Raw genomic sequence first — 20,657 nt, 5'->3', positions numbered from 1 at the left:
TCCTACAGTTGAGAATCATTGTTTTAGTTAAACTAGTAATTTTTTATTCTTATCTCAGTTTGAGCCAAAACTTTTATATCATTATAACTAACATACCGATATAACATTTATTTCTGTTTCCAAGAGAAGAAATACATCACCTCCCGCCAACACACACCTTTACCACCAGCGATGGGACGGTTGCCATCTGACTGACGGGCAGTCTAGTTCTAAAATTCCAAGCTGAGGGCTGCTCACTGGGGCCACTCGTGGTACCAGTGTGCCTTAGCGTAGCTTCCTCATATGAGTCCTACATTGGCAAGTGTGGGTCCAAGAACCAGGAGTGACGGACAGGGGTTATAAAGCAAGGAAGGAAGGAGCACCATTGCAAGGATGCTTTATCAAATTGGCCACTTCCGAAGGTACTTGTTGCTCGATACTACAAGAGAGTTAGGAAGTTAAATACGAAATGTCTGAAGAGAGTCTTTCTGAGGAGAAAAAGAGAGAAGCGTCAGTTGTTGACCCCATTGGTCAAAAATGTGTCCCACCAGGCATCAACCACTCCCCACCCCCGCACTTCTAGGCTCTTCCTGTCCTGGTGCTGACAAGTTCCAACAGCCCCAGGACCCGGTGGGGTCAAGACACAAGCCATGACGCAGGTGAGAACCTGGAGTCATGGGCCTGAGGTGAAGCCCACTTAAGTTTATACCTGCTGGAGTCGAATAAGATCCGTGGTGGTGAAATAAGCAGCAGGTGAGGCCAAGGGGATCCGAAATGGGGCCTAAGAGGTGTTTAATATACTTGCCCACCTGAATTTGTACATTGTGATTCATCCCCGATACGTATTCAACCAGAGTACCCTTCTCATACTCTTAAGCCTCAGCCTTTTCTTTATAAAATGATAATCACCTCAAGCTTGCAGGATTATTTGGAGACTTAGAGATCCTGCATGTAGAAAGCCTGATCAGGATGTCAGCTCAACAAATACACTAAATGTTGGGGCGCCTGGGTGACTCAGTTCATGATCTCACGGTTTGTGGGTTTGAGCCCTGTGACGGACTCTGTGCTGACAGCTCGGAGCCTGGAGTCTGCTTTGGATTCTGTGTCTCCTTCTCTCTCTGCCCCTCCCCGCTTGTGCTCTGTCTCTCAAAAAATAAATAAATTTAAAAAAAAATTAAAAAAAGGAAACAAGAAAATAAAACTTCCAGAAAATGCTTAAGATTAGGTTACAAAACAAAAGAAAACAAAAACCAAATACACTAAATAAAATGTGTGTGTGTGTGTGTGTGTGTGTCAGACGTAGTCTTTCCGATTGACCACAAGGGTCCGGTGTGGTTAAGGCTGAAGTCACCCGTTCCACCTCGTGTGAGCCGCGAATTATGTTTTTGCTGCTCAGACAGCCAGACCTTCTTCACGCCACGGTTAACCTTTAGTGAGCAACTACTACGTGCCTGGCCCCTGCGCCGGGCCCTGGGGACCCAAACACCATAATCATTTTGCTCTCAAAGCGCTCACAGGCTGGCAAAGACGGGCAGAAAACAAATCGGCAATCGCAGTGGTAGAAGAGAGCCCTGGGGACCCGGGGAGCCAAGATGTCCTTGCGCTGTGCTAGAGCAAGGCAGGCTCTTTCTGCAAGGAGAAAATGTATCAAAACCTGGAGGGTTGTGTAGGCGTTGTTAACCAGGCTAAGACGGAAGGTGCAAGGCAAAAGGATTCTCACCAGGTTTGCTGGTGCACCCCCGCCATCGTTTACTGGGACCCCGTCGCGTGCCGGGTGGCGGTCAGTCCCGTGGGGGACAGACGGGTGCTTGAGGACAACCTACCGCTTCCCCCGCCCCCTCCTACCCCGGGGCAGAGCGAGGCGGGCGCGGGAGTGAAGAACAAATAACTACACATACTGGGGACGGCGGCCACTAGTACAGACGTCATCCTGCTCTCGCTCACTCATTCACAACTCAGAAAGGATGGGACTCGTTCTCACCGCTTCATTAAATTTTTATTTATTTTTTTTTCATGTTTTTATTCATTTCTAGGAGATAGAGAGACAGCATGAGCAGGGGAGGGCCAGAGACAGAGGGAGTCACAGACTGAAACAGGCTCCAGGCTCTGAGCTGGCAGTCAGCACAGAGCCCGACGCGGGGCTCGAACCCACAACCGCGAGATCATGACCTAAGCGAAAGTCGGACGCTTAACCGACTAAGCCACCCAGGCGCCCCATCCGCTTCATTAAATTTTTAGCCAGAAAATAATGCGAGAGGTTGATGACTTTTTGTCTCTGGTCAACCGTCCTTCATTTCGCTATTTTATATTTCAATAACAATAGAAGTATAAATAAACAAAAAAGACCCCACACTCTAGAGAATTCTCTGCGCCTCCCCTTCTCCCCCGCCCCCCGCTCCGGGCTGCGCCTATCTCTTTAAGAACCCGAGCCTCGGCTTCGCAGGGGCGGGGCTCGGAGCCTGCTCTCGAAGCCGCGGCTGCCTTGTGTCTGAGACAAGGCGTCGGTCTCTTTAAGGAGGCGGGGCTCTGCCCGGAGGAGGCGGAGAAGTTCCTCCTCCCGGACCTCCGGCTTCCGGCAACTCGGCTGGACTTGAACCTGCCAGGGATTATTGAGGTTGGAGTCTTCCCCCGACCAGCTGGACGCATAGCCCCCGAGGTGAGGCGGCCGGGCCTGCAGGGACAGCCCGGGACGCAGGGGGCCCGCTATCTCCTGGCCGCCGGGCCGCTGCACCCCAGTTGTTCCCCCTACAACTCTGCTTTTGCTTTTTGGGCAGCTCTTGCCCAGGCCTGCCAGGGCTTAGGGTGTCCCAGGCTGCAGGGTCGCCGTCACTCCAACGCCTACTAATTGCTCAGCTGTGCACAAAGCGCCTTACACTCACTGTCTCATTTAATGGCCCCCAACACCGTGTGAGTAGGTACCATTATGAACCCACTTTACAGATGAGAAAACTGAGGCCCCGACGAACCCACAGTCATACAGCGAGGAGAAGCAGAATCGGGAATCAAACCCAGGTCTGTTTGACCCCAGAGCCTGTGCCCTTAACCACTGCCTAGGCTTTACTGTCTTTGCTTTTCAGTGTCCTCATAGCCACCTCTTAAACTCCAGCCTCCCCTTCCTCACCATTACATTTCCAGGCTGCACCTGGTCCTTAAACACAGAGTGAGTGAGATTGGATGGAACCTTTGGACCCCCTAGGGTTAGTTTCTTTATGACCGTTTTAATAATACCTAATGCTAAGCGGTTATCTTCATATAGACCTATCATACCCCACTAAAGAAGGAGGCAAGGAAAATCAGCACCATTTCTAATGCCGAAACAAGATTTGTTTGCATATATTTTATTCTGGTAGCCTATGAAGTTTCTCTATTTTTCCTTTTTAGATCTCTGCAAATTTTCTTCTGAATAATTGGGAGAAGACCCACTGGCTGAATGGCAGCTGTAGATGACTTGCAGTTTGAAGGTACATCAGTTGGGTGCCCCCCCTTTTACGATCCATACCTCCAGTCACAGCAACGGGTTCTGACCGATATACTGGCATATATATTTAAGGAGATTATTTCAAACATCTTGGTACAAGTATGTTGGCCACATCCAGGGTTTTGTTTGTCCACACCGGCTGTTCTTTTTTGCCAAATAGCCCTTCAGATTGGTAGCGTCATTAATTTAATACTGTGATTACAAAAAATGCTTATAGAGTTACTGCTTTAGTTCAACAAATATTTACTGAGCATCTACTTTCTGCTTAGAACTTACTAGATACAGGAGATAAAAAGCGAAAGGGCGAGTTTTTTACTCTGCTGGAGTAGATAAAAGTGTAAAAAACTAATTATGATGAAATGTGATCAGGTCATTCCTTTACTGAATCAATAAATATCTCATGAGTGTGACTATGAACCAGGCAGTTATTTTAGTTGTCAGGGATGGAAGAGTGACGCTTCACTCCCTAATGTAGCTTTCAGTCTGGTGAGGGAGACATTAATTTGGTAAATGATCACTTAAGTATATAGCCACAGTTTATGAAAACTCCAGAACAGTTCATCGCTCATATCCTAGAACCTAACCTAGACTAGGGACTGATGAATGGTTATTTGTCTTGTAAACACTTGCACAACACGTACTATATGTCAGGCACTAGTTTACATGCTTTACAAATACTAGCTCATCTAGTCTTTATGTTAACTTTATGAAATAGTCTCCCTGTTTTACCAGTGAGGAAACTGAGGCACAGAAAAATGAAGTAAATTGTCTAAGGCCACATAGCACGGGGTAAAGCAGGGTTTGAACCCAGGCAGCCTGGCTTCACAGCCAGTACTACCTCACTGCTCTCTGAGGAAGAGATAGGATGATTAAAGAGAAACCCACCCCCTCGGCAAATCCGGTCAGCTCCATCTTTAACGTACATTCAGCATCTCACCATGTCTCATCACCACTACCTCTCTCTCACCACGCTCAAGGTCACCATCACCTCTTGTATGAATTAGAGCCCTTCCCTTCCTTCTAGTCTTCCTGCTTCCTTTCTTGCCCTCTTACAGTCTGTATCATGCAGCCAGTGCAAGTGGTCCTTTAAAATGACGTCAGATCATGTCATTCCTTCGAAACCTTCCAGTCACCCCCGTCTCACTAGGTGTGAAAGCCAGAGCCTTTTCTGTTTGGAGGCCCTCTGTGATCCAGCGCTCCACGCCCTCTGATCTCTACTGCTGCTCTCGTCCTTTCTTTTTCTGCTCTACCGACATGGGCATGTCTCTGTCCCTCCTAGACACCAAATACATTCACAGCTTAGGGCGTTTGTGCTCTTTTTCTATTTGAGAATTTTGTTCTTTGGACAGCCGCGTAGCTTGCTCCCTCACTCTGTTCACATCTCACCTCGTTCGAGAGGCCTTCCTTTGCCACCCTTTCGAGTACAGTGTGGGAAAGTACAATGTAGAGAACGGCATATGCAAAGGCNCCGTAGACCTTATTAAGGACTTTGCTCTTTAGAAGAGAATGCAGGATGCTGTGGGGGTCACGGAAGGCTTTCCTGAGGAAGGTGGGGCTTCAGGTGAGAAAGTGGGGATTGGGACCCTTTAGGTGGAAGACACGGTGTCAGGAAAGGATCAGAGGCCACACATAGCACTGGACACGCCAGCATGTAGACGTAGAGAGTGGCGATGGTGAAGGTCAAGAACCTGCCAGTCTTGTCCTCCAGGAGCTGTGATGGATACCAGCAGTGACACATAAGGAGCAGAATGTGTGGTCAAGTGACCCTGTGAGAGGTACACACACGCTACATTCCAGTCAGCCCGTGCTACCTGCTGTTTCTCAGATAGGGGACACATCTTCCGTCTTCTGCTTTTTCTTTTCTTTTTTTTTTTTTAATTTGTTTTTTCTAATGTTTTTATTTATTTCTAGGAGAGAGAGAGACAGCGTGAGCAGGGGAGGGTCAGAGAGAGAGGGAGTCACAGACTGAAACAGGCTCCAGGCTCTGAGCTGGCAGTCAGCACAGAGCCCGACGCAGGGCTCGAACCCACGAACCACAAGATCATGACCCAAGCGAAAGTCGGACGCTTAACCGACTAAGCCACCCAGGCGCCCCACATCTTCTGCTTTTTCTCATTCCACGCCCTTTGTGTGCGATGCCATCCCCAAGCATCTGGCCATCCTTCTTGTGTGGCATCCTTTCCTAAGCTCATCAAATAGACAAGTGATCCTCCCCCTTTGCACATCCTCTTTGGCCTTTGCATTTCTAAAGTGACCCTCTGTTCTTCCTTCTGGCCCTTCCGCCTGCTGAACTACTACTTTTTAAGTATGAGACTTGGAGCGCCTGGGTGGCTCAGTCAGGTAAGTGTCTGACTTCAGCTCAGGACATGAACTCACACTTTCAAAGTTCAAGACCTCCAGAGCCTGGAGCCTGCTTAGGATTCTGTATCTCCCTCTCTCTCTCTGCTCCTCTCCTGCTCGCTCCCGTGCACACGTACTCTCTCTCTCTCAAAAAATGAATAAACATTAAAAAAACTTAAATATGAGACTTAAGTGTATCTTTCTCTGTCTGATTCCCTCAACTGTGGTCATCTTTTTAAATGTTATTGTCCTGTTCCATCAACAAATGATAGCTATGACAATATTTTTATATCCTATCCTCAAAATCTCTCTGTAAGATAGGTGTTACCTACATTTTATTTATTTTTATTTTAAAATTTTATTTATTTTTGAAAGAGAGAGAGAGCAAGCGAAGGAGGGGCAGAGAGAGAGAGAGAAAGAGAAAGAATTGTAAGCAGGCTCTGCACTGCCAGCACAGAGCCTGATGTGGGGCTTGGACTCACAGTGAGATCATGACCTGAGCCGAAATCAAGAGTCAGACACTTAACCAGCTGAACCACCCAGGCGCCCCAATTACCTACATTTTAGAAAAGAGACTTAGAGATATAATGTCATTTGCCCAAGGTCATGGAGTATTAGTCTTAACTAACTCTTTGACCTGGTGATTGTACTGACAGATGTTTGTAGGTAATAACTCAAAAGCTTTTTCTTTGTAGACATTCCTTCCAGTGTTATTTTTTTTTAATTTTTTAAAATTTTTTATTTCTAGGAGAGAGAGAAAGAGACAGCGTGAGCAGGGGAGGGTCAGAGAGAGAGGGAGACACAGACTCTGCAATAGGCTCCAGGCTCTGAGCTGGCAGTCAGCACAGAGCCCGACACAGGGCTCGAACCCACGAACTGCGAGATCATGACCTAAGCGAAAGTCGGACGCTTAACTGACTAAGCCACCCAGGCACCCCCTTCCAGTGTTATTTTTATAATGAAAAGCTGGAAACACCCTAAACATCCAACTTACAGTCTCTTCTACTCCCTCCACCTCCCAGCTGATGGAATATCATACAGTTATGAAAAGGGTTATTGTAAGACTGATATAAAATGAAAAAATCGTTTTTTTATAATCTCTGGCCAACAGAACAGGATACAAAATTATTTATATATTATCACATCAGTACTTGGCACATTGGAAGCCTCCAGTATATATATGTTCAATGAATGAATGAATGTTAATCACTGGAATGAATCTTAGAGAGTTACTATATGGAGAAAAGGAAACGTACCAAAAATTATTAGTGTTTGCCTTGACATGGTAGGACTAAGTGATTTTTATTTTAGGGTTTCTACTTTCACTTTTGATCCTCTATTCTCTATAGTGATTATATTGGACTCCTTGGAAAAAATAACGTCCATTAAAATTTTTTGAACTTGAATCAAAGAAGACAGGTATCGATTGGGTACTTGCTGTGGGCCAGCCACTCTGCTAAGGACTTGACTTAGGTAACATTCCTAACTTTCCCCAAATTCTCTGAAGTAGATGTTATTCTCCCCATTGTGTAGATGAGAATACTGAGGCATACAGAGGTTGAGTTACTTCCTCAGCCTCCCATAGTTAATAAGTAGCTGAGCCAGGAGTAAAATCCAGGTCTGACTCCCAAATTCCATCATCTTCGTAACCCCTTTTCTAAGTCAGCTTGATGTCTAGATGAGGTTATTTTTCAGAGCCTTTTGCAATTCATACCAAGTAGGGTCTGCAGCGAGGCTGGGGCTGTAACAGCTTGTCTTTAAATGAAAAGTGTAGCATTTCCAGTGTGGGTCAGGTCTCCAATGCCCTTGTGCTCTAATTACTTTCAGAATTTGGTAATGAGGCCACTACTCCAGCAGAAAACCCAGGTGCCACTACGATAAATATCGAGGGTCCTGGTGAAAGCCCGACGCGTCCACCAGGACCCCCAAGAGGCTCAGGGGGAGAAGAAGACGACGAGTTGCTGGGAAACGATGACTCCGACAAAACTGAGGTTCGAACTTGTCTTTGAAACTGGTTTTTCCTTTTAATTTTTTTGAAAGCCTCATGCATTTATTCACTGTCTCTTGTGTGCCCTGTAGAGTGCCAGGCAGTGGCAGCCCATGTGTGATCTATGTGGCCTCTGCCTCGGGGAGAGACACACAGGCACGCAGGCAATTGTCCCCCACAGGGAGTGTGCTGCGGGAGGGGGCACGGGGGTTGTGGGGGCGGAGCGAGGGCCTTGTGCAGGTAGCGACACTTGACGTGGGTCCTGGCACAAGGGTAGGAGGTGGCCAAGGGAAGAAGGCAGGGAAGGGTGATCTAGGCAAAGGGAGCTGTTTCAGCAAAGCCAAAGCGGCATGAAAGAACGTGGCACACACAGCACGTTTCCCGTCTTCATGTACATTGGAGCAAACTACAGGTGAAGACAGGAGGTGAGGTATCACGGCTTGGCAAGGAGTCAACCAAATGAGTACAAATTGTGTGCTGAAGGCTATCGGGAGCTACTGAAAGATTTTACATGATATGGCAGGAGAGTTTAAAGACAAAGGTATGGCGGGCTTGTGGGGTAGAAATTGGAAGGAGACGGACTGGAGGCCAGTGGGAGACCGTGGCAGTGGTCTAGGCTAGAAGTGATGAAGCCAGAACTACGGCCAGACACAGGTGGCTAGGGGGTGGGCTCCGTAGGACTTGGTGGAGAAGAGGTAAGGGAGAGAGAGCAAAGGTTCTAGCGAGACTTCTAGGTGTCTGCACCGGGTTGGGCGGTGAATAGCAGGGGGCTGTTTTTGATCACAACGGTTTATTTCCATGTGCTCTGTTAGTGTGTTCCAGGAAAATAGTATTTCTATTCATATTTTATGAATGCAGTCATGACCGTGGCGCTCTAGCAGGGCACCCAGTTTACAGCATTGAGTTCTCAAGCTGATTAAATAGCAGAGCTCCCGGGTTCCTGGTGCTCTTTGTGGAACTCCGTGAGATATCGAAATGAATACCGAAGCTTGTGCTACATTAAATACTCATATATGCTAGATATCATGGCGAGAGTTTAGACCAGGCGCCTAACTTTGAATCCCGGTCCAGCCAGTAGTACTTGCTGTGTTGAGTAAGGTACTTGAACTTCCCTAAGACTGAGTTTTCTCACCTGAAATATAAGAAAAAAATGTGTTGACTATTGTCCTCATTATCATTACAGTGTTTATCCCGTGTTTCATAGCTGCCAGGCACCATTTAAAGTTCCTTACTTGGATCATCTCACTTAACCCTCAAAACAGCTCTGGACAGCAGGACCTATTCTTATCCTCATTTTACAAAGGAGAAACATGAGGCACAAAGTTTAAATAAGTTGTTAAATAACACACAATTAGGTAGCATGCTCCAGAGCGATGGAATCAATAGGATGTGTATATGTAGAGAGAAGAGGTTTATTTTTAAAAATTGGTTCATGTGATTATGGATGCTTGGCAAGTCCAAAACCTGCTGGAAGTGGCTGGTGGACTGAGACCCCGGAAGGAATTGGAGTTTGAGTCCAAAGGCATTCTGCTGTAGATCCAGGAAGAGCAGGGGTTGCAGATGAAGGCCAAAGGCAAGCTGCTGAAGAAGTCCCTCTTGCTCAGGGAGGTCAGCCTTTTGTTCTAGTCAGGCCTTCACCTGATTGGCTGTGGCCCAGCCACATATAGAGGGCAATCTGCTTTACTCAGAGAGCTCACAAGTTTAAAAAAAAAAAAGATCGTTTATTTGTATTTGAGAGACAGAGAGAGACTGAGCACCAGCAGGAGAGGGGCAGAGAGAGAGGGAGACAGAGAATCTGAAGCAGGCTGTTAGCTCTGAGCCCAATGTGGGGTTCGAACCCACAAACCGTGAAATCATGATCTGAGCCAAAGTTGGATGCTTAACTGACTGAGCCATCCAGGCTCCCTGAAAGCCCACCAATTTAAAGGTAAAGCTTATCCAAAAACACCCTCACAGAAACATCCAGAATAACGTTTGACCAAATACCAGGGCACTATGGCCTAGATAAGTTGACACATGAAATTAACCATCACACTGAACAACAGCAGGTGTCAAAAGTTTGTGAAATGTATGAGGGGGAAAAGTCTTAAAATTGAAAACATTCTGGGGCGCCTGGGTGGCTGAGTCATTTAAGCATCCAACTTTCGCTTAGGTCATGATCTCGCGGTTCGTGGGTTCGAGCCCCGCATTGGGCTCTGTGCTGACTGCCAGCTCAGAGCCTGGAGCCTGTTTCAGAGTCTGTGACTCCCTCTCTCTCTGACCCTCCCCTGCTCACGCTGTCTCTCTCTCTCTCTCCTAGAAATAAATAAAAACATTAAAAAATTTTTTTTAAAAAAATTGAAAACATTCTATCCATCATGTTAATTTGTCTGGGAATTGGGAAGAAGTCACCAGGATTCTATGAGAGATACTGAATTCCTTGTCCTTGCTTAGAGAACGTGGGTGTCTGGAGTTCAATATCTTCTAATACTAGAGTTTGAAAGAACCTTCAGTCTCCTGTATGTCAGCTTCCCTCCCAAGATACTAATGCTGCCTGTGGTAGGTCAGAAAGCAGCACTTGGATACCTCCTTCTGGAGGCTGTTCATTACCATGTAAAGCAGCATTGCCCCTGTTGGACAGCTTTAATTATGGAGAGATTCTCCTTTTAATGACCAAAAAAACCCTGGCCCTTGTCCTGCAAAGCACCTCCTAGTCCATCTGAACCTTTTGCTGCACGAATCCTCACGAAATATCTGGGTGGCAGTCTTCATTCCTGGCAAGGAGCCTGCATTCTGCTGTTGAATAGCTGCACTGTTGGGATAGAAGAGCCCCATATGTGCTGCTCGTAAGTCGGAGTTTTGTGGGTTTTCTTTTTGTCTGAGGAGTATATTGTAAGTCTGTAGTGTGTTAGAGTGAATCGGTGTATCAGTTTTTTTAAATAAGCTATTTAAAAAAATTTTTTTAACCTTTTTATTTATTATTGAGAGACAGACAGAGCATGAGCAGGGGAGGGGCAGAGAGAGGGGGAGACACAGAATCTGAAGGAAGCTCCAGGCTCTGAGCTGTCAGCACAGAGCCCAACGTGGGGCTCCAACCCACAAACTGTGAAATCATGACCTGAGCCGAAGTCGGACGCTTAACCGACTGAGCTACCCAGGCGCCTCTTCTTTTTCTTTCTTTTCTTTTTCTTTTTTTTTTTTTTGGTGTATCAGATTTTTGAGAGTTGAGGTGGTGATAGTAGTAGGAATCTTGAGGAGGTGGGGAGCAGAAGATCTGACACTGACTGCCTTCTGTATGTATAGGTTTGTGTGTGTAAAAATGCACATATATGTCACTGTACCTGATACATATTATATATAATCGATCTAATCCTTCCTGTAATCCTATGAGATGGCTCTTGTTGGCTGTACTTTTTGGAGAACGAAGTCTAGTGATTTGACAAAGTCTCCCCCTGGTGGAGGGACCAGGCATTGAAACCTTTCTGTCTGACTTAAAACAGATGCTTGTTTTCTGTCAGGCTGAGTCGGGCATGGCAGTTGCAAAGTTGATGAATGCACAAGAGCTTGGTCTCTGATATATCTTGATTTTTCCATTAGAGCAGCTCCCTGTCTGCATCGCTGATATAAGGATGTTCCTTCTGTGTTCATTATGTTTTATTTCACCTCTGACAGTTACTTGCCGGCCAGAAGAAAAGCTCCCCCTTCTGGACATTTGAATACTATCAAACGTTCTTTGACGTAGACACTTACCAGGTTTGTAACCCATTTCACCTTGCCTTTTACACGTAATGGAGACTTGTGTCTTTTGTGGTTAAACAGTCACATGATGTGAAAGCTTTTATAGACTGGATATGGCCTTACAAAAATAAAGGGAAATTAGCGTTTGAAAATACTATCATGAAAGCTATAAGAAATCTTCAGGAGACTTACCCCTATGTTGTTTTCCAGGTCTTTGACAGAATCAAGGGGTCCCTTTTGCCAATACCAGGGAAAAACTTCGTGAGGTTATATATCCGCAGTAATCCAGATCTTTATGGTATGTGTAGTGCTGTTTTGATTCTTTACCATGTACCAGTTGAATTCAGGTGAGCGTGTGACCTGCTTGAAAAGGTGGGGAAGGGCACTTTTGGTGGGGCATGCAACATTTCACTCAACCCTTCTGAACTTCAGTAACAGCCCTTACAAAAAGTTTGGAGGAAAATGAAATTCTGTGTTCTATGAAAGCTGTGCTTACAAGTAATTGGTATGGCCTTTGAACGTCTTCAGATGACATGGCGAACCTGAGACAAATTAAGTCATTTTGTCCAAGAGGAGATTGTTGATTTTAACTTGAGAGGATCTGGGGAGCCCGGGTGTCTCAGTCGGTTAAGCATCTGACTCTGGCTCAGGTCATGGTCTCATGCTTGATGGGTTTGAGCCCCCACATCAGGCTCTGTGCTGACAGCTCAGAGCCTGGAGCTTGCTTTGAATTCTATGTCTCTCTTTCTGTCTCTCTCTCTGCCCCTCCTCTGTTCGTGCTCTGTCTCACTCTCTCAAAAATAAATAAAACATTTAAAAAAATCAACTTGAGAGGATCTGAGGGTGACAATCAGTGTGAAAGTGCTCTCACACTTGCTCATTGTTGTGCAGAGTCACAGCTCTGCCCTCAGAGGAGCCGGCTCCCCTTGGGATTCAGCTAGCAGCACTGGAGGTCTGTAAGAGGGATGGGCCAGGGGTGACTGTCATCCTTGACCTCCCCGCTATCTGAGAAGAGGTCAGACGCCCACCCGGTACTCCTGTAGGGAAAAGGCTCCCGCAGCCGTGGCCTTCCATGTTTGAAGGGAGAACCGAGCCAACGGCTCTGGGTGCCTCCTGTGTGCAGATGCCCTACAAAAGACTGTACGTGGGCACATGTAATTTTTGTGGCAACTTTTGGGGTAGGTATTCTTCTCCCCATTTCTCAAATGAGGAGCTGACTCTGTGAGGCTCAGTAATATGACGCTCCATCCTGAATAATCATTAGAGTCATATGTTACATATTTCATACATATGTTGATTATAAGAGGAGAGGAATTCTTGAGATCTCTTATGTGCCAATGACTGCATACACTGTTTAATCCTTTCAACAAGACTCTATATTAAGTGTGATTATCCCTCTTTTTCCTGTGAGGAAACCAGGGCCAAGAGTTGTCAAACCGAAAAAGGAGAGCTAGAACTAGTTCAGTGTTACACGAAGCCCATATTCTGTTTGCCTGGTGGTTTTAAGCTACAGAACCTTTTCATCAGCTGGCATGGAGGTCTGATACTTGGAACCAGTGAAAGCAGAACCACTGTGGGGGACACCGGGGAGAGGGTCCCTTCTGTATAGCTCCTCTCTGGCAGCACTGAAAGTTCCAGCCAGATGCCGGCACAATGCCTGAGTCCAAGGAGCACCATGTACGTGCACAGCATTGCCTTGGCGCATGCCTCTCGTCTAAATGTGGCCAAGGCAGGTTCTCTTCCTCGCTCTCTTGTTTATTCTTCTGGCCTGAGACCTTGAGAGAGGCGATGTGTCTGAGCGATTCATGTCATCAGTGCCCCGTGAAGGTCTGGCACAGATAAACATGTGACCAATTTTTGAGCACCTTATTTCGTGCTACAGGATGAGGATGCAAAGATCAAGTCAGTCTCCACCTCCAGGAAGAAAGAAATGAGAGAACCAGTGTGTGCTGCGTGCCTCAAAAGTGCCAAGAGCTTCTCCCTGTGTTACTGTTTTATAGTTTTATTTCCCACACCCCGAGGTAGGCTCATCTTACAAAAAAGAAAATGGAAGTTTGGGGAGGATAGCTTGCTCATAGTCAGAGTTGGCAATGAAAATGACACTAGCAAACATATGCCGTGCTTATTATGTGGCGCTGTTATTAGGGAAGAACCTATAGTAACTCACTTAATCCTCCTAACAACCCCAACTTTATGAGGTAAGTACTATTATTACGCCTGTTGTATCAACAAGGACACTCAGTTACACAGATGTCAAGCATCTAGTATAGCTAATAAGTGGCTGAGCTCCGTTTTCAAATCAGCATCACAGCTCATAATCCATACTCTTTATCACTCTCTTACACCACCGCTCATGATAAAGCCAGGATTTGAACCCAAAGTTTGCTTCTTTCCACAACACTGTTAGCCCATGAGCTCATAGACATGGTTAAAGGAAAAAAAGAGGTACCGTTTGGTGAAGTGTTTGCTAGTGGAGAGGACTGGGCCTTGTGGGGATGTTGGGGGAAGGTGGTCAGGAAAAAGGTGACCAAAGTGCCAGTCTGCAGAATCAGAGGGTGAGGTTGATGAATTTGATTGCATTTAAGCTAAAATATAAAATTACTAGGGGAGCCTGAGCGGTTCAGTTCGTGAAGCGTCCGACTCTTGATTTCAGCTCAGGTCACGATCTTATGGTTTGTGGGATCAAGCCCCACACCAGGCTCTGCACTGACAGTATGGAGAGAGAATCCTCCTTAGGATTCTGTTTCCTTCTCTCTTTGCCCCTCCTCCACTGGTGGGTGCGTTCTCTCTCTCTCTCTCAAAATAAATAAACTTATTTAACTAAAAAATTTTTTTAAACGTTTANTGCCCCTCCTCCACTGGTGGGTGCGTTCTCTCTCTCTCTCTCAAAATAAATAAACTTTTATTTAACTAAAAATTTTTTTTAAACGTTTATTTTTGAAAGAGAGACATAGCATGAGAGGGGAGAGGCAGTGAGAGGAGACACAGAATCTGAAGCAGGCTCTAGGCTTTGAGCTGTCAGCACAGAGTCTGACGTAGGGCTCAATCTATGGACTGCGACATCATGACCTGAGGTGAAGGCAGATGCTTAACTGATTAAGCCACTCAGGGACCCCATAAATAAATAAACTTTAAAAAAAGCAAAAAAAAAAAAAAATTTCTACACCACAAAATAAATATAAGCAAAGTAAATAAATAAGTAAATAAACCACAGGCAGAGATAATATTTGTAATTCTCATAAGCAACAAAGGATGAAAAGCAAGACTATCTTTAGAACTCCTATCAATTATAAGAATAAAACCAATTATAAGTTGTGGGGGAAAATGAGCAATTCACAGAATAGGAAACCCAAATGGCTAACAAATATATGAAAAGATGCTTAGCCCCACCTGTTATCAAGGAAATAAAAACAAAACAAGAGATTATATTATGCTCATTTTATCAAACATACAGATTGGCTTGTCATCATTCATTCATTCATTCAATTAATACAACAAGTATTGAGCAGTTAACTACTGTAGGCACTGGAAATAGAGCAGTGAGAAAAACAGACAAAACTCCTTGCTCTGAGGAAGTTTAGAATCTACTGAGCTTAATGATAAATAAATAAAATAAGTCAAATATATAGTATGCTAATGATAAATGGCAAAGTGAAAATTTTAAAGGACAGGTAATATTTGTGTAGGTACACGGACTTATGTTTAAACATTTTTTTAGAGTTGAATTTTGAGTAAAGGCCTGGACAAATTGGGAGCAATACGTGTAGATATCTGAGGGGAAGGCATCTGAATCAGTGAGCACAGCAAGCATGAAGGCCCTGAGGCAGACATTTGCTTCATATGCTCAGAGAACACCATAGACTAGTGTGACTGGGCCAGAGGGAAGAAGGGAGCCTAGGAGATGAGGTCGGAGAGACAACATGGAGGGGTAAGTTGTGTAGCATCTTGGTCACGGTGAGGACTTCAGCTTTTACTTAAGTGAGAAGCCATTGGAGGGCTTGAGCAGAGTAGTGACACACTCTTAAGTCAGATTTTCAGGAACATTGATACTAAGAGTTGTCAAGATTGTCTAGCAATGGGAACTAATGTGTGTCTGGTGGGTATGTACGTGGTATACAAATGGAAGCCATTTGAAGATGCTCATACCCTACAATTGGCATTTCCACTCCTAGATGTATGGTCTTAGAGAAACACACAAATATAAAAGAAGATATATAGAGGACTATTATTCACTGCAGCAGCAGTGCTCGTAATAGCAAATATTTGGAAACAAAATATTCATCAGCAGGAGAAGAGATACATAAATTGTGGTATATTCATACACAGAATTCTGTAGTTTTTAAGAATGAATGAGATCTATGAGCATCAATGTGGCTAACTGTCAGAACAAGGGTAGATGAAGAAAGGCATGTTTTTTTTGAAGGATGTGAGTAGTATGATCCCGTTAGAAAGATTTGAAAAAGTAGCATGATGAGTACACCAGTGTTTGTTTTATCATTCTTTGTGCTTTTCTGTATGTTAGAAATATTTTATAATATAAAAATGCATAATACAAACTAAATTAAGACTCCTTCCCACCCCACCCCATAGTAAGAGTAGAATTTGGCAGGAAAGAGGGAAAGGGAAGGCATACAAATCAACCTGGCAGGCCCTGGGATGAGTAGGTGGTGGTGTGTCTCTGGAATCCGAGCTTCCTGTTTGCCTATAGGCACAGGACTCAGCAACTACCTCTGTTGTGCATCATTGTGTCCCTCGCACCTGGGCCAGGGTCTAGAGGACAGTGGGTTCTTACAAATAATCTGCACTGTCAGCACAGAGCCTGACGTGGAGCACGATCTCCAGACCATGAGCTCATGACTGGAGCCGAAATCAGGAGTCGGACGCTTCACCGATAGAGCCCCCCAGGTATCCCCTCTGCTTTCTAGTTATAGGTACTATAATATTTTGGCCACTTGTGGTCAGATCTTGGATGGTCTCAGCCCGTTGACAACACATGGTCATTTTTGTTCATTTTGTCAACAAAGCTTTTGGGGATTTTTTAAATTGTTGAATTGTAGGAATTTTTCTTTTTTGGCCTGTTCGTTTGTCGCATCTTTTATATCATCAGTACTGAGAAGAATACAGTGAACAAGATTTAGTCCTTGGTGGTAGCAGAGAGCTTACAGGCTAGTGAGTCAACAGCAGTGTGTGGAAAGCCAATGTTGGTAATTCTTTGGAGTATCCCAGTCGATTGCTTGGGTTCCCTTTCCCACCTTCAGGAGCCAGCTTGGCTTTGAGAAGCGCTTTCTGCCAGTCATCTGCGACACAGTAACTTTCTGAATTTTGTGGTAGGTCAGGGTGCCTTCAGTTATTCCAAAAAGTGTTGCAAAGTATTAGTGAAATTGAAAAATTAAATTCATACAATTTGTTAGAAATATTTCAATTTAAAAATTATTATTTCTACTTTTGTATTTTTTCTAGATAAGGAGAAACAAGGGTAGTGTTCATGAAATCAAGTGAAATGGCAAAAGGGATTTGCACAGCATGGTGTACTCACTCACTCAGTGGAATAGTTGATAATCACTAAAGTAGAATAAGCTGATGTTTTTAAATGTTTATTTTTGAGAGAGAGAAAGAGATAGAGCATGAGCAGGGGAGGTGCAGAGAGCCAGGAAGACACAGAATCTAAAGCAGACTCTAGGCTCTGAGCTGTCAGCACAGAGCCCAGCATGGGGCTCAAACCTGTGAACCTCGAGATCATGACCTGAGCCCAAGTTGGACGCTTAACCCACTGAGCCACCCAGGTGCCCCCGTAGAATAAGCTGATTTTTATGAATAGCTATGGTAGAATCCCTAGGATATATTAAAGTGAAAATAGCAAACTATGCAATAAGATATATATATATATATGCATTATTATTTATATAAACACACATACACACACACACACACAAAATGTGCATTTGTTTATATGCATATAGAAATCTCTGGCAGGATTCACCAGAAACTGGTTATGGGAGCGAGCTCTGGGGAGGAAAAATGTACAGAGCCAGGGAACAGAGAGAGAAGGAATTTACTTTTCTCTATATTCCCTTTTGTACCTGTTGAACACTGAACTGTGTGCATGTATTGCTTTTTCATTAAAAAGAAAAGCCTTAAACACATATTACATGCACACATATAACCATGACAAACTGCTAGATTAAATTAATTCTTCCCTAAAGTGTTCTGCTTGCACTACTCTTCCATTTAGACTGCGGAAGAACCTGTCTGATTTAAGTTATTTTTCGTTGGCATTAACATTTGGCACTTAGATAAGGGAAGTAACCTTTGCTTTCTGTATCCTGGTGGTGAAGATTTCACAAAATGTCCCCGAGTTTTTGGATGAGCCTCTAATAAAAGAAGCTATAAACAAATTAGTGTCTTTATTCAGCTAATTGTGGAAGGTATTTTGGCCTTTTCATTCCAATCTTCCCTGTCTTTAACGCACCTAATTGATGAGTTGTGTGTTTGGCCTTTTACAAAAGAAAATTCCTGTTAAATGAGTATTGATTGCATCTAAAATTCATTTTCCCTTGCTTATATGAATAGGGCGAGGGAGATAAATTCTCTAAGAGTCTATAAGCTGGTGCTTCATTTTTTGGTCTGAGTTTTCTGGTTTTCTTTGCAGGCCCCTTTTGGATATGCGCGACATTGGTCTTTGCCATAGCAATTAGCGGGAATCTTTCCAACTTCTTAATCCATCTGGGAGAGAGGACGTACCATTATGTGCCCGAATTCCGAAAAGGTTGGTGAATAGTTGGACTCATTTGGAATGCTTTCAGTTTGTTACCACGGGTTCCTTTTAGTGAGCTCTGGGGCCCCTGTCTCTAGGTGCCGCAGCCCCTGCTTTTTGTATTAAAGATTCAGACATCTGTATTACCTCAGAATTTACCAACCGTCTGTGTCAATCGACGTGATCTGTTTTTATGGTGGTGATATATACATAACATAAAATTTACCATTTTACCTATTAAAGTATACAATTCAGTGGCATTGAGTACATTTACAATATTGTGAGTCCACATATCTTTTGGAAAGCTGTAAGGCCAGGCCAAATAGCAACTGGAGTTTATTCAAAGCAAAATGTGCAAAGTAAGTAAAAAGCAGCATGCATGAAAGTCTCCATTGTGGCATTATTTGTGTTACCCAGATGTTGGAAACAATAGGGGCATTGTTATTTAAGTCATGACGATTCAACTAGCTGGGTCTGTAGCCACTAATTATGAAGCACTTAGAACCATGTGGAAAATTGATAATCCAAAATGATGCCTGTGCTGTTAGCAACTCTGTTAAAGAGGAGTCTGCAAATGGTCAGGGGCTAGAAGGGAGGATGAAGAAATAAGTTTGTCCTAGTGATGGGCCTCTGGATGACATTGTTTTAAAACTTTCTTTCTTGTGGCAGTATTGGATAATCATACAAAGAAAGAAGTTTGTTCTACTTCAAACAAACAAACAGCTTTTTAGGGACTTGTAGATGACAGCCACCCCAAAATGAGGAAGTTTGGCTTTCTAGGAGATTGGTGTGTAACACTTCCTCAGTTCTCTCCTTCCCTCCCTCTACCCCCCTGCCTGCCTGCTGTCCTGTTGAGAGGCTGTATACAGACTGTCTATGAGCACAGTCTCTGGAACTAGTTCACTGGCTTCAAGTTCCATTTCCATCATTCATTAGCTTCTACTTGCTGAGCAAGTTATTTTATTTGTCTTGACTTCAGATTCCGTATCAGTGAAATGGGAATAATAATACCTAATATTACAGGGCTACTGTAAGAATAAAGAGTTGGAAAGTGTGTAAAGTGTGTAAAGAGGTTGGACTAGTGCCTTGTACAAAAAAGAGTTCATACACATGCACATATATGTGTGTATAGAGAGAGATGTAGTTCCTTCTGTGTATGTGTGTGTGTGTGTGTGTCCATGTATTCTTCCTTCTACCCTCCATGCCCATTTTCATGGAGTCAGTCCTGATTTATTTCCAGCCCCATTTGTCAAATGATTCTGGCTCGTAAAAGTTATTCATGAGATATAGACCCTGCCTTCAGGTTGTTTAATGGCTAAGTAAAGAAAGTCAGGTAAATGAATATTGCTGTAAATGGTATGTGTTAATTTCTGTATCACAGGTATGTATAGGTATATTGACAGAAAAGAAGGAGTGAATTACTCTGCCTGAGGGTCTGGAAGCTCAGGAGAGTTTTTATCTTTTCTTATCCTCCTTGGTTGCACAGTACAAGGGGGTCATGGGATGAATGTACAATTAAGATAGTCGTTGGCTCTATCAATAAACATTTTTCCATTTTATGTAAAAAGCATACATCCACACATCCAAGGTCAAATCCTGCTTCCACCACTTGTTAATTATTTGACCTTGACCAAACTACTTTTCTGATTCTATTTCCTCATCTCTAAAATGAAGATGTAGATTATGTGAAATAATGTATTTACATTATCAGTTAATGATATGAAAAGTTAGTTCTTGAATGAGCATTTATTTATCAATCAGTGTTATAAGTATATTTGTTTTTTATAAACTTTTTTAAAGTTATTATTTTTATTTATTTTAAAAAATTTTTAATGTTTTTTATTTATTTCTGAGAGAGAGAGAGACAGCATGAGCAGGGGAGGGTCAGAGAGAGGGAGACACAGAATCTGAAGACAGGCTCCAGGCTCTGAACTAGCTGTCAGTACAGAGCCCAACACGGGGCTCGAACCCATGAACCGCGAGATCATGACCTGAGCCGAAGTCGGACACTCAATCGACTGAGCACCCAGGCTCCCCTAAAGTTATTTATTTTGGGGGGAGCATGAGAGAGTGCACACATGTGAGCTGGGGAGGGTCAGAGAGAGAGGGTGAGAGGGAGAATCCCAAATGGGCTCCAAGCTGTCAGTGTGGAACCTGGAATAGGTGCTCAATCCCATGAACCATGAGATCATATGACCTGAGTTGAAATCAAGAGTTGGACACTTAACTGACTGAGACACCCAGGAGCCCCTCATTCCCCTAGTAATCTTAGGGTTACTTAGCTATAAGTGGCAGAGCTAGGATTAGAACTCTTGGAGTCCACATGCAGAGTCTGTGGCCTTGACTGCTATACAGTGTTGTCTCAATAAAATATTCCATGAAATGCCTGACACCCAGTGGTT

The 20,657-nt window shown here is 44.0% G+C and overlaps 1 protein-coding gene across 3 annotated transcripts in view; it reads left to right on the top strand.

Annotated features, from left to right (window-relative positions):
- Window positions 1-2,550: 2,550 nt before the first annotated feature.
- YIPF1 (Yip1 domain family member 1) overlaps window positions 2,551-20,657 on the top strand; it is a 37,414-nt gene continuing 19,307 nt past the window's right edge. For 2 of the 3 annotated variants that reach the window (XR_013338961.1, XM_077779833.1), the window contains exons 1-6: window positions 2,551-2,635; window positions 3,361-3,440; window positions 7,625-7,788; window positions 11,436-11,516; window positions 11,712-11,799; window positions 18,151-18,267. Coding sequence is in view for 2 of the 3 variants with exons in the window: in XM_077779833.1 (XP_077635959.1) it covers window positions 3,410-3,440; window positions 7,625-7,788; window positions 11,436-11,516; window positions 11,712-11,799; window positions 18,151-18,267 (481 nt within the window). In the remaining variant the exon portion in view is untranslated. Of the gene's footprint in view, window positions 2,636-2,919; window positions 2,992-3,360; window positions 3,441-7,624; window positions 7,789-11,435; window positions 11,517-11,711; window positions 11,800-18,150; window positions 18,268-20,657 lie in introns of all 3 variants that reach the window. The other variant, XM_077779834.1, reaches the window with a different exon arrangement.

The sequence above is a fragment of the Crocuta crocuta genome, unplaced genomic scaffold (genome assembly GCF_008692635.1).
Source record: "Crocuta crocuta isolate KB4526 unplaced genomic scaffold, BGI_CrCroc_1.0 scaffold168, whole genome shotgun sequence".
NCBI lineage: Eukaryota > Metazoa > Chordata > Mammalia > Carnivora > Hyaenidae > Crocuta > Crocuta crocuta.
Note: the sequence above shows the minus strand (reverse complement) of the source record. Positions and strands in the feature narration are given on the sequence as shown.